Raw genomic sequence first — 14,435 nt, 5'->3', positions numbered from 1 at the left:
TGACGTGAGACCAAAACGGCACATGTGGGACCGGGGTCAGTTTACAGTCTCCACACTGGGTGACAACTTTAAATTAAAGTTCCTGTCAAGCAAAGTTCAGTAAGGGATCTAAAACCGGAGCGGTGCGTCATCAGGGTGCAGTTTTACAGACCGGTGAAGACCTCCAGTCAAACATAAACCACTGCAGAGCCCGACTCCCGGTGTCAGGGACTGGACTGGTTCAACGAACACACGTTTGACCGATAGAACAGCAGAGATAAGTGGACAAGTGACACGCACACACGCGCGCGCACACACACACACACACACACACACACACACACACACACACACACACTGAGTCTATGGGAAAGACAAACATCCCAGAAACATACAGTAAATAAGCAACTTTTTTTCAGTCTTTGTGACCAACATGGACAAATAAAGTCGCCAGAAAGCAGCAGTTTTACAGAGTGTGTGCGTGTGCGCGTGTGCGTGTGCGTGTCCACTTATCTCTGCTGTTCTATCACACGCAGGTGTGAGAGGTTATGAATCAGACTTCAGTCAAACTGGTGCAAAAACGACGAGTCCTGCATTCTGAAACAAAGGTTGTTGCATCAATTCGGTTGCCACTAAAAATGAACATTTCACCAATAAATTAAGAGAATTTTTTTTTTCACCTTCTTTACTTGCCCCGACACAAACAGTTTGCTGTATCGGTGCTTATCAAACAATAACAAAGACTGAAGTCTCTCAAACGATAACGTGCACATAGTTGGAGTTTCCGTCCTCTCGACTGGTTTTAATGTCGCACTGTAATCCTTATTGTTGAGCTAAAAGGGTCAACACAGAGTGTTCCAAATATTCTGTGCAATCAAAGAGCTGCAGCCACAATTTTAACAAAATCGGTCCAATTTGTCCAATGTATTAATTTCAATTACATGAGAATAAGAAGAGCTACCGGGATTATGTGTGTTCTGCCTTAAATAAACTTTATTTAACCTCCTTTTAAAAGCAGACTCACCTGTGATGGCTGCATGGCGCCATCTAGTGTCCAAAAGAAGAACAACACGTTAAACATTTTTATATAGAATTATTATTAATTGGTAGAATTCCCACCTAATCTTTATTTGATAAATAACACATATTTACTGATGATTTTACACGGTCAAATCTGGAGATTAAGTGTATCGATATTTAATAACCTGGAAGAAGATGGAGGAAATGTTCACTTTTAAGTAATTGAAATATATAAACATGAACTTGTTTAATAGGTAGAAACAGCTTCAGTTAGAGCATTTGTATTAATGCTCTTTAGGCATCAAAACATGTAGTTAATATTGATTAAGTTCTGTCTGCATTCGCTGTGTTTATTTAATGTAATTTGTACGACATGTACATTTTTATTGTGATAAATAATGTGTTATTAAGATAAGAAAAGAGTAAAAAAAAAAAGAAAACATTACTGCAGCGCTCATGACAAACATCTTTATTAAAATGTGAAGACCAGAAATATATAAATAAATATAAATATAATCAAATCCGTCTCAGCTCTGGAGGAGCCGTGATGTCAGGATTACATGCTTTTGTTTCTTTTATTTCCTCTCCTCCCGCTTCTCCTCCTTCTTCTCCTCCTTCTTCTCCTCCGGCTTCTCCTCCCGCTTCTCTTCTTCCCGTCGCTCACGGCCAAACTCCACCACCAAAGGTTTCCCGAGCAACCGGTATCCATGGACCAACTGCAAGGCTCCCTGGGCCGTTTCAGCATCTGCCAAAGGAAACACAAACGCACCCGATGATCTAATGTGAAATGCATGATGGGAAAAAAGAAAGAAGCCAGCTCACTGTGGGTTTGTGTGTGTGTGTGTGTGTGTGTGTGTGTGTGTGTGTGTGTGTGTGTATGTGGTCTGTCCCTCTGGCAGCACCAACTCCTGTGTGGAGGAGACCGTTCCTCACCGGGCAGAGTGATGAAGGCCTGACCCCTCATCCTCCCGGTCAGCAGGCGGTAGAGCACCGGCGGCTCGTTCTCCCGCTCGAACCTGGAGAACAGCGCCACCAGCTGGGCCGCTGAGGCCTGTGCGCTCAGGTTCTTCACACACAGCACCTACAGAGAGAACTAAAAAGTTTAGTCCTGATCCTCTATAAGACCTCCATCAGTAAACGAGACCATCAGAGAGAAGGTGGTCTGTTTCTATTCTGCTTGCTGCTGGAGACCCAGGACGTATTACTGGGCCCGCTAAAGGGAAGGGAGGCACGGGAGAACCAGAACCAGGACTGAGAGAGAGGGGCAGACTGTCAGACCCTGCTGCATTTAAAATGAGAGGTTTTCTAAAGGGAGTCTGGCTGCTGCAGATCTTTAGTGGTCCTCATGGACACAGTACCGCTTCTGTCCACAGGGGGCCGCCAAGACCAATAAAATGAAAGTCCCTTGTCGTAACTTTAGAGTTTCAAACTGCTGATGTGTGTGTGTGTGTGTGTGTGTGTGTGTGTGTGTGTGTATGGAAACCATTAGCCTTGCAGATAGCCAGCCTCAAACTAGAAGTCTGAGCTGTGCACCAGGACCATCTGGTCTACACAGTAACAAACACTTATGATACCTTGGAGGGTTTCCCCGGCTGGTAGTTTCTGAACCTCGGGATGCTCCGGACCCCCTCCTCAGATTCCCGGTTCTTCAGGATGTCTTCGTCTGAGATCGTCTCTACGTCCCCTGTGACGGTCAGCGGTCCCCGTGTCGTCGCCCTGGTCGCTCCACACAGGCTGCCGATTGGCTGGCGTATATTAATGTGTGTCGGAGCAGCAGCTGGTGGTGCTGGTGGTGGCCCCGGTCCGCCTCGAGCGAGCCGCTGCTCTGAAATGGACTCTGGTTGATGGTCAGAGGCTTCTTCTGATTGGTCGTCTGTCCGTGAGCCCTGTGATTGGTCAGATATCAGCCCGTGTGTAGACAGGTGTGCTGCTCCGGTTGTTTGTGCAGCTGGTTTTCTCTCCTTGCTGAGAACGTCTCTGTAGAGAGAGTCCATGGGATCAGAGGACGACGCCCCCTCCTGGCTCTCCTGGGTATCTTCATCTGTGAGAGAAGACACAACAACACAGATGAGATCGTCTGACGTGGACTTGTGGGACACGACAGAGACTGTGTTTCTCTCCTCTGAGCTGTTGTTTTCTATTCATCCTCCTGTTTTCATACTTTACTCATTCTAATATATTCTGAAAAAATCTTTCCAAGATCACACGATTGATTTGAGACATTAGATCATTAGATTAGATCTCAGCTTCTAGGAAGGTCAATTTATATTGAGTTTCTTAAATCTCTGAAGTGACCTAAAATCCATTGACATCAATGTAGAGGCACGGAAGGCCCGGAAGTGAGAGCGACACCATTGAGGTGCCCAAGCCTCCCAACCGTTCCCAACCATTCCAAAGCCCTCCCAACCGTTCCCAACTGTTCCCAAGCCTCTCAACCGTTCCCAACCGTTCCCAAACCCTCCCAACCGTTCCCAAGCCCTCCCAACCGTTCCCAACCATTCCCAACCGTTCCCAAGCCCTCCCAACCGTTCCCAACCATTCCCAACCGGTCCCAAGCCCTCCCAACCGTTCCCAACCATTCCCAACCATTCCCAACCATTCCCAACCGTTCCCAAGCCCTCCCAACCATTCCCAACCGGTCCCAAGCCCTCCCAACCGTTTCTAAGAACTCCCAAGCGACCGAGATTATAAAATACACCACACGTCACGTGACGAGAAACAACCAATCACAGCCGGCAGATATCTTTTCTTCCCTCCGTAATTCACAGTAAATTTATGCAGGAGAAGTTAATATTTTAGTGCAGGGCCACCCGGAGCTTTACGAGCTTCCCCAAGGACTGTTTTGATCGCTTCACCCTCTCCGTCCAGCAACGTCACGACACAACAACGTTGAAAGGTCAGACAAACGGAGCAGTAAAGCTGCTGTGAGGGATTTACGGTGCTGGAAATCCATTTATCTTTGTTTGGTTTTAGTCAGTGAGGCAACTTCATCCTCATCACCCCAAGCACCTCAGAGAAGAGGATGAACGTGGCACGAGGTGAGCTGTTTGTGAACAGTTCTTGGGATGAACCCATCTACACCACTCCCTGACAGGTCTGTTATCGTTTCCCCTCTCTTGTGTTTTCGTCATTACAGAAATAAGACACTGCTTTAGTGGACGGGCCCCTCCGTACCTCTGTGGTAGAGCGCGGTGAGGAAGCCCAGGCGGTCCGTTCCCTGGAAAAGCGCCCGTTCGATCTCCATCTCGCGGCGCGACAGCGGCCGGCTGGCGGCGAAGCGCTGTGGGCGGGCCAGGAGCTCCGCCCGGGCTTCAATCTTGTCTCGGATCACCTGCAGGCGCTGCTGCTTCGCACCTGGAGCTGCACTCACACCTGTGTGGGACTGTGTGGGCACAAAGCCGGGGCTCTTAAATACTGAGCATAATAATCAGCTGTCACTTGATCAATATCTCTGTATATATATATGTGCATTTATCACTAGTTGTGAGGAGTTGTGGGAGGAAGAAATCAGACCTTTTTTGTGGCCTTATACTTCTGAGCATGTTACATTGGGAACAACCAATCTGAGCTTAGTTAACGTTAGCCGTTAGCCGTTAGCAGCCGGTGGGCAGCACAGTCCTACTTGGCTAAACAACGGAGCAAACGGCTAAACGTTAAGCGGAGGTTGCATTGAGTTACATTATGATGCGTTCGAGCTCCATTCAGTAAAAATTAGTATTAGGCGAAGGTAAATTATAACGCTATCGTGATGGGTTCAAATGTAAACTTGTAAAATGTAGTTTTTGGTGAGAAACTTGAATAAATCCAGTTGTTTGAAAGAGCGTTATAAAAGCAGATGTTTTCAGGTCAGGTCTGGGGTTGAACCCAGCTCCCTTCTGTCCCTCCAGCAGGTTTTTACCTTCTCCGATGCCTCCGGTACGTCTCTGCTCTGCCACATCTGGATCTCCGTTTCGGTCAGGCCCAGCTCCCGCAAGCTGGCCTGGTCCTTCTCCCCGTCCTGCAGGGCCTGGAACTCGGAGAGGCTTCTCACTCCGGCCGCCTGCTGCCCAAACGGCCGATAGAGCGCCGACGGGGCGAAGCACTGCCTCTTGGCGACGCATCTGTAAGACAGAAGTCCCCGTCAAAGTTCAGACTTTCTGTGCTAAATCCTAAAGGTTCTTCTGCAAATCGGGAAATGACTATCACAGTGAAGGAAGAGGCAAAAAGCCAACTGGGCTTATTTGAAGCCTCCACCTGTATAATATTAAAATAAAATGAATATGCATAAGCTATGACTACGTACAATATTGTTAAATTGTTGGGTGGACAGCAGACGCTAACGGTTGCTCACCGGTCGATGTCGACGCCGGTGTGGAGCTGCTGCAGCAGGAGGCCGTGCAGCTGCCGCTGGCCCTCCGTCTCCTGCTCCTCCAGCAGCGGGCCGTCCTCACAGGACCGCCGGCTCACTCTGAACACAACACACGAGAGAGACATCGGGGGGGGGGGGGGTCAGACTCTCTCAGCGGGGGGGAGACAACAGCAGAGGGACAAAGGGACACGTCCAGAAAGCGGCGCTTTGACGGGATTCTGGGCCTTTTTGGTGGAACACGTAAGACGGTCCAGGCTTACAGTAGCACAGCTGAACTGTTAATGAGTCTTAACTCACACAGATACAACGTCTTCAGGTGGATTGAGTTGTCAGGCTAACAGTCAAAGACATTTAGATTACAATCACAACAAACGGCTCCTCATCACATGACAGGAGCTGGAACTAGTGAATACGAGGCAGTTCTGGTAGAAATAAAACACTTCAGTGGTAAACTAATTATCAAGATAGTAGCTGTTAGATTTTGTGTTCATCAACTAGTTATTTAACCAACTGTTAATGTGACTTGATAGCATATAAAAGTGTTTAAATCTAATATTTTGAATATTAATAATATATATTTTTTTCCACTTTTTAACTCTTTCATATCATTGGGTGTAGTAGGAATATTCAAATCAATAAGCAGGATTTGAATTTAAAGATAATTGACTGACTTCTGTCTGAGTTCTAGATAACATTAAACGCGTCCTGGTTCGGACCGCGCGAGCTGTTGTTGTCCTGGTTCGGACCATTTTGTGCTCCGTTTTCTACAGCGGTTTTGCCATCGAAGGCTTAATTGATAGCAACGTATAGATATCAAATAAAACGTTACACGTGTGTGTGTATGTGCGTGTGCACGTGCTCCGTGTGTATGGACTGCTATGAAGACAGCGCGCAGCGGTGAGACACGCATCGTTACATGTGCGGAACGTGTTGCTAACTGCTAACATTATGCCTCGAACCGAACCCTTTCGCTGAAAAATGCTTAAATTATGACACATTTTACAGGAACACGACGTCGATAACCGACTGGTTTGTTTACCTTCGCATGCTTCCGCCTTTTATACCGCTTCCACTTCTGGACTTCCGGCGCGTGGGATCACGGGAAATGTAGTTAACGCCCTCCCACAGGAACAATAAGGAACTATCAGACGTGTTTCATGGTTACACTTGAGGAATATAATGCCACAGCTTATATCATGGGGGCGTTCTGGGGTTGAAAAAAAATAAAAAATATAATAAAATATGAGCACGTGTATTATATGGTTATTGCAGAAGCTATAACGTGTATTTGGTAACCAGATTGTTTGATTATTTCTCCCAGCTGTTTGGCTACATGTTGCTCTCTCTATCCACATTAGACCTCTGCTGCATGGAGTATTTTCATGTTGTGAAATATCTGGTGAATAAAAAAAATATATTTTTTTTTCCATGCACCACACCTTGCTTTATTACGATGGGTGTGGTTATAAACCCCACGTCTGTCATCACACGTCGCTTCCTTCCCCTCATAAATACATATATTTATATCTGGGCTGGCTGTGTGCACGCTGTCATATCAAATGTAATGCTGCAAAGCCTTCCTGGATGTACACTCTCCCCCACGCCCCCCCCCCAAGCCCGAGTGTCCTCAATTAGCCTGCTGGCTGACGTCAGTAAGGTGACATGGGTGCTTCTGTTCTACCATCTCCGAGCAATAAGCCGCTGCAACATGGAGCATTAATAGATGGCTGTGCACGGATGCTCGCAGAGCTAAAAGCTGGTTTGCGTGCAATTAAAAAAAAATATTAATAATAATCCCCCCCCATGCAATAATAGTGCTCGGTTCTGCTTCTGCGGCGGCTCCGCTCCTCCCGCCCGCCCGCCCGCCCGCAGCCGGTGCTCGGGTCGCCCGGTAAGCTGCGCTCCGCTCCTCTGCAGGGCTGCAGGGCTGCGCAGCTCCTGACTGACGGAGAGATGAGGGGTGGGGACGCAGGGTGGGGTCACAAGCAGGGAGAGGCGGAGGAGGAAAAGGCAGAGAGAGAGAGCCCAGCCCTTGAATACACGGCAACAACACCGCCGTCAGAGAGAGAGACAGAGAGAGCGAGAGAGAGGGAGAGGGAGAGACACACTCACAGAGAGAGAGACTGGCTGTTTTTTGGGGGCAGCAAAGGGAGCCTTCGACGCTGCGGATATGAACTGAAAAGAAACACTGGAAGAGGCAGGGATCGTGTTTCCTATATCCCGACAATTCTACTGTAAAAGGTGGAAAACCAGCCCCCCAGCCCCCCCAACAACCTCCCCCCCAAAACCAAGCCCTCCTCTCTCTCCCTCCACCAGTTCGTATTCTGATAGAGCTACCCACCCAAACCTACCCACCCTCCCGCTCCTGCTGCTCCACCCCTCCGCCGCCGCACCGCTCCGGCAACCGAGATGCACACGGAGACCCGTAACAAGAAAGTAAGTGCACGTTATTGACTCTGCCCTGGTCAATGCAAATAACAGAAGAAAGAAACACCTCTCTGTGTGGATGTCTGTCTGCACAACAAGCAGGGCTGTCAGCTCAACATGTGCCAACGTCAGTCTGTAGGGCGGCTGTAGTGTATCCTTGGAGACCGGCAGCTTATTTTGCTATTAGTGGGAAGAGTTTTGCAACATTGTTGCATTATCAGAAACATGTCATTTCCACTGTCAGTACGGAAACCGGTCTGTGTGTGTGTGTGTGTGTGTGTGTGTGTGTGTGTGTGCGTGCGTGTGTGTGTGAGGTTAGTTCAGGTTCAATTTGAAATGCTCTGTGATCTCTGAGAGGCAGGAGAGGAAACGGAAGGCATAAAACTGCAGCTTGTAGGACACCATCTTAGCTTTTAAAGGGCCAGCAGCCTTTTATCAACACACACACACACACACACACACACACACACACACTCAGAGAGAACCCTGGGAAGCAGCCAGGTGCACTGCCTCCAGCCCGCGCTGCACGGGGCCGACTTGTGCCTTATATTTAAACGAGTCTTGCTTGACCGCGACGCTGTTTTGTCACGTCAGTGAGGCTGGCGGCACGTTCAACCTCAGACCGTCTCCTCTGCTGCTGCTGCTGCTGGTCTGCTCGTCAGATGTGTTCAGAGGATGCTGGAGACAAAGTTACAGTTTGGTGCACAGCTTTTTAAGTCGCTCAATCAAAGAGGTGAACTTCGACTCGCGTGGCTGAGATTGAGAATTTCTATGAATATGTGTTTTTGTTGTTGTTTTCGACTTACACTCCGCTGTGTAGCTTTGTAGCCTGCAGCCACGTCGTGTGACGCTGTTGAGGAGTTGCAGGTGACGGAGTGTTCACAAGTGATGGAGGTATATATTCATGTGTTCACACACCGAGGCACGAGAGCCTGCTGTGGTCCTTCTGGTTGGCGTCTTTCCTGCTCCGCAGTTCCAGAGATTGGCAACCGATTCTTTGCCACGTTTTACTATATATATATCTATATATATATAGATATATATATATCTATATATATATATATATATATCGATATATATATCTATATATATATATATATAGATATATATATATATATATATCGATATATATATATATATATATATATATATATATATATCTATATCTATATATATAAGTCCATGAAGAGAAAAAAATATAGGGAAGTGTGTAACCCAAAAATACATAATGGTCATCGTAATTTCAGTTTCGGCAACCCCAGGAAAATTCAGAAAGTTAGCATTGATAGCTAACGTTACAGGCCATCAGTGCTGGTTCTGAACTTGGATGGCTAGCTATGCTAACGTAGACAATGCTAACAGTTTCTTCAGTCTTCACAGCATTTTTCTGTAGCTCCGCCTCCAGAGAAAAGGTGGATTAGTGAAAGCTAGCGAGTTAGCTTGTCTGTTAAAATTTTTTTTTATGGAAGGTCAAAGCATGCTAGGCTAAAATTAGTTTTAGGATTTTTAGGACGTCGTGTCGAACGCGGGTTGAAAGTCCTGTTTGTTGGAACCCGTCCTGCCCCCCCCCCCCCAATATTCATCTATTTGGATATTATAAAGCACGTCACTTCCTCGTGGATGCATTTCATTGGTGTGTCCACCATAAATACGGCTCCTTATTGACTTTCCATTGGCAACCAAACAGACAGTTTGTGTCCCTTTACACGAAACTAATAGATTCGATTCGGCGACTGTTTCACAAACTGCCGTGACGCTGGACTGAACGATGCTACGAGAGGCCGAGACACGTTTAAGACCTACAGTTTAAAGCCCCACGAAAGGGGGAAAAAGAAAAATATGATGCAAATGCGTTAAATTGAAATAAGCGTTTGCTGTGCATGTCCACATCTTGTATCTACAAGAGGAGGTTTGACTTACTTCCTGTCTAATCAGGGCTCGTTTTATTTAGTCTTGGATCGGTGTGTCGTATCAGCTCTTATCATGTCGTGTGGTATAATAAATCTATTTGAGGGCGAGCGGGGAGAACGTCTTGTTGCTCTCGTTTGCGTCGGTGTTCTCGGGTCTTAATTATCCTCAGGTCCGTCCACAGACCCGCTGCCGTCTTTTGAACTTGAAAAGAGTTTCTATGGTTTTTCTCCAAACACACCAGAAACATGAAGCGCATCACTTTCCTGTGTGCTGGTTTCATGAACTATAATGAGACCAGAAAAAATACACTACTTAATGTGACAGAGCAGACATTTATTTACACTCTGAGTATATATTGAGGATAGTATGTTATTGTACAAATAGCAGCAGGTAAGATGAGCAGGATGGACCTCTTTTCTTTCTGACTTTCTGTTTTTTTATTACTCTCACCTTTGACCCAGATACATGTGTGGGTTTTTTTTTTGACGCCGTGGGAGTGGAAATCAATTTCTCCCGTCAACACCGAAGTCTGTGCATTAATGGAAGTGTAGTTAACTGATAGCACGGCACTGCTTCTGCATCGCGGAGGCACAACGGAGCATGCTCCGTGGTGTGTGTGTGTGTGTGTGTGTGTGTGTGTGTGTGTGTGTGTGTGTGTGTGTCCGGGATCAGCTGGGCTGTAGAAGTGAGAGCAGGGTCAGCTGTACATTCCTGGGCAGGGCATCAGCAGGAAAGGGCCCTTCATGAATACAAAGTCTGTGTGTGTGTGTGTGTGTGTGTGTGTATTAGAGAGAGCTGATGCCTCACTGTAGGCAATGATTAACTATGCTTAACTATGCTGAACAAAGTTTGATCAAACCACTGAGATAGTGGATGTTGTGCAGAAGTGTATCTCCCTCCGGGTCTGAGTGAAGCCGATGCTTCATGTTGTTAAAGCTGCGTTCTCTCTAGTGTCCACCAGGGGGCGACTCCTCTGGTTGTATAGAAGTCTAGTCTAAAATGACTCTACTTCTCTCTTGATTTATTACCTCAGTAAACATTGTAAACATGAGTTTATGGTCTCAATCTCTAGTTTACAGTCTTCTTCAATACAGCATGATGTTCATTTAGTACATTATGGTCCATTTAGAGTCAAACAGACCATAAAGCAGGGGATGATTTAGGGGCGGGGCTACACGGTGATTGACAGGTTTCTCTACCAGAGACGTATATACGGCTTCTCTACGTCACTCCTCAGTCCAAATATGGGCACTTCCTGTTCACTGGTGACAAAATGGTGACGACCAAAATCGAAGAAGTTGAGTCTTCGTAAGTCCACAAACCGATATTACAGCACATCTGAAAAGTGACTCCTCCTTTTTCCTACTGAAGTCCAGCAACACGCTTATTACATGAATGCAGTCTTTTCAAAAATAAACGTCCGTCTTCACAGTGAACTCAGTTAGTTTTAGAAAAAGATCACTTGGGTTAAAATAACCACAGAAGTGCCGTTACTGATTTACATAAATAAATCAACATCGACTTCTTGTTTCACTCAGGGTTTGTTGGACCCGCCCACTTTCCTTGTTGACCACCCGGTGTGTGATTTAGCGGTCTTTATGCTTCCTGGTTCAAGATAACGTGGACAACATACAAAATAAATGAGTGGGACGTCTACAAATTACGGCGCGTTATTTGTATAGCTGTATGAGACCAGCCTGAATATTAAGATATCCCAAAATCAAAGACGATATCTAGACTCACATCACAGTTTTGATGACAGAAGAGAGTCGCGGTAAAGACCCACAGCTCAGACATCAAAGGAGGCTTCTTGCCCAGATGTGCAGCCGTCGTGACGTACAAGTGCAGAGGACACGGTCCCCATTTACAGCGTAGAGAGCGAGGAAGTATTTAATTCACGCAGGACTTTACCATGCGGTTAATTCATATATTGAGACTATTTGTCTATTTCGTGAACAGAACACGTGCTGCGGCATATAGTGAGATACGAAATGGAAGATATCAGGATGGATGGATGGTTTAATCACCCAGCCAGGAGGCGTCGGACTCAGCCAGATGTTGCCAGCATGTCACCCCCACCCTTAAAGAAAATCAGATTTACTCTCCCGTGTATCTGAGCAAACAGCCCTTCTTGCCCTCTTGTGAACATCTGGAACGTTCACGCTGTGCCGTCTACAGTCGCGGGTTTCCTGGAGCCTCTAGATCTAGAACACGTCACGAAAAAACAAAACCCAACTTGACTAGACTTGTGGAAAAGTGCTCCGCGTAGACGATCCATCAGAGTGAACCATTAGTCACCTTTACCTGTTGTGCGGTTGTTGTAATTGTTGCATGGCAATGCAGTAAAAACCTGTTCCCTCCTACCTGATACCCGTGTCTCCGGTCTTCCTCTTCGTCTTCTTCTTCTTCTTTCCCTTCTGGGTTCCGGTCCGTTGCACGTCCTCTCTCCAGTAACTCTTCAGTCCACTGTTTGAAGACTCTGACCTGGAAGTTGAAACGAGTTCAATAAAAGACTTTGACAGTTTCGCCGTAACACAACGTCCACGTTTTGCTCATTCGTCGTGCCCCGAGGGTTTCATTTTTTTTTTTTTTTAGCGAAAACAAACTCACAAACTCGTTAAATTGTTTTTGCTTTTCTGAGAACAGATCTCGATATGTTGGGGCGTCCCTGAATGCGCCGCCGAGGGACGTTTTTGTAAATCCTGCTGAAGCCAGTCAGCACAAATCAAAGCAGCAAACTGTTCACTGGGATGGATTTGAGTTCGCCTGTTACGGAACCAAAAAAAAAATGAGAAAGACTGAAACTCTAAAGCTGCAAAATGCGAAACGCTTTATTCAGGCGATTGTTCGATTTTGCTATTAATGAATTGAAAAATCAATGTCCGTCTACATTTGATTTTGTTTGCTGGTGTATTTTACTTCTTATAAATACTAAATATAAGGCGACGCTAGAGTCACACAATTAAAAGATAGCGATATTCACAAAGTTGCTGTTTTTTTTTTTAGCAGTTAGCATGTTCACTCTCCTGCAGTTAGTCTAGATGTGAAAGTTCTGCATGCATACTACGAATGATTCCATTCAAATTGATTGAATTTGAATGAAATATGACTTTTAACTCACTTGTATGAGCAGAAGCATTACCTGCAGCCACATGGAGGTTCATACATATTTTTTTTACGGTTTCACAATCCAGCGTTTGGTCCGTTTAAATAGAACCGGTGCGGTTCGTTACCGAAACGTTAGCCGACGCCGGTAAAGGACCGGGTCCACACGAGTGGGAGAGGACGCACTCGATGTTTGCTTTAAGAGAACATGCAGAATGTGCAAAACGGAGTCCACAAAATGAGTGACGGTTATGAAGTCTATTGAGATGAACTGGAGACGGGATTCGTTTCTCACAGTAGATCAGCGGAGAAACTTTCGAAGTCTGCGATTGATGATTATTTTGTATTTGTACTCCGTGAAACCGAACCAGACTAAATAGAAAACGGATCTAAAGTATGAATGTCACTCCCGATACCTTAAATATCAATGCACATGTTGTAGCGTCAGCAAGGTAGAATCAGAGGCGTCTCTCAGACGTCTGTCTTTACGAAAAGAAGACATGTCACAGGAGAGACACAACACACACACACCGATTTCTAAACCCACAAATAGACAGAATACATTGCGTCTGCGGAGCCGGTCCGCTGCAGACTGTCACAGTTTCTTCACTGGGAAAAAACAAAACAAAACATGGACTCCTGCATTGTTGTTGTCTACCCACACATTTCAGATTCCACTTTAAATGAAACTGGGTCTCAGCAGGGGTCCGTCGGTTCTCTCCCTCACAATGTGACGGGGATTAAACGGAGACCCTCACCGAGAAGTACATTACAGCACCCCGATCCCGGAGGAGGACTCGGCGCGCGTCAGACGTCATAAATTGATTCTTCGTAATGGTATTAAATGTCCAGAGGTGCGTTTTGTAATTTAGAGGCTCATGTGACCCAGAGATCAGGAGTCTCATGCTTCACTGGCGGAGCTAAGGGCGCTCTAATAAGCGAACTGTAAGTGTTTTCCAGGTGGCGGCGGAGCGAACCGGCTCACTGCACTTTTCCATTTCCCATTTTTATGTGATGCTCGTCTTATTCGTGGTAATTTACGCCGTGCGCAGCGGCACAATAAGCTCCTCGATCACCGGCATTAAAAGGACGAGTGCGAAGAGTTGGATGACAGAAATATATATATATATATTATTTTATCTCTGCGTGTTCCCTGCAGAAGCCTCGTCGAGTGTTTTTGTGTTGGTGCTGAACCGACCCAGCCGGCTACCTGATTGTGTGTCGCCGCAGAAGAGATCGACGAGCGCGAGGTATGAAGGACCCGGTGTGAGGAATGGACCGGGGGTTCACGATGGGGCCATCGCAGGGGTCACTGCAGGCGGGTGGCGTTTCGGGGGGGGGGGGGGGGTCATTCAATCCGGCTGAATCCCCGAGAATTAATGGGAGCAGGAAGTCTGGAGAGAGCAGAAGGGTGCTAAACGTCAGATCTGCCTGTAATTTACTTTAGAGGCAAACAGAGCGGCATAGAAAAGGCTATTTCTTTCTTATCTTCTGAGTGACTCCATTGATTTTAAAGACACAATGAAATATAAGATAAATGTTCACGCTGTTACCTAATATTAGAAGATGGGAATATACAACTATCTCGTAATATATATATATATATATGTATGTATTGGCCGATGAAGAAGAAGATACAGCTCAT

At 46.2% G+C, this 14,435-nt stretch overlaps 1 protein-coding gene across 1 annotated transcript; it reads right to left on the bottom strand.

The window, feature by feature from the left end:
* Nucleotides 1-1,453: 1,453 nt before the first annotated feature.
* Nucleotides 1,454-6,428, bottom strand: rbm41 (RNA binding motif protein 41). Its single transcript, XM_068736616.1, has 7 exons — nucleotides 6,387-6,428; nucleotides 5,330-5,446; nucleotides 4,898-5,099; nucleotides 4,174-4,381; nucleotides 2,574-3,040; nucleotides 1,933-2,080; nucleotides 1,454-1,744 (listed from the first exon to the last, which is right to left on the bottom strand). Exons 1-7 carry the CDS (start codon nucleotides 6,392-6,394, stop codon nucleotides 1,575-1,577), a joined length of 1,320 nt encoding a protein of 439 aa, XP_068592717.1. The 5' UTR covers nucleotides 6,395-6,428; the 3' UTR covers nucleotides 1,454-1,574.
* Nucleotides 6,429-14,435: the final 8,007 nt, after the last annotated feature.

Source organism: Cebidichthys violaceus, unplaced genomic scaffold, assembly GCF_023349555.1.
Source record: "Cebidichthys violaceus isolate CVI_PGR_0920_01 unplaced genomic scaffold, fCebVio1.0.p SCAF_70, whole genome shotgun sequence".
NCBI classification, from domain to species: Eukaryota; Metazoa; Chordata; class Actinopteri; order Perciformes; family Stichaeidae; genus Cebidichthys; species Cebidichthys violaceus.
Note: the sequence above shows the minus strand (reverse complement) of the source record. Positions and strands in the feature narration are given on the sequence as shown.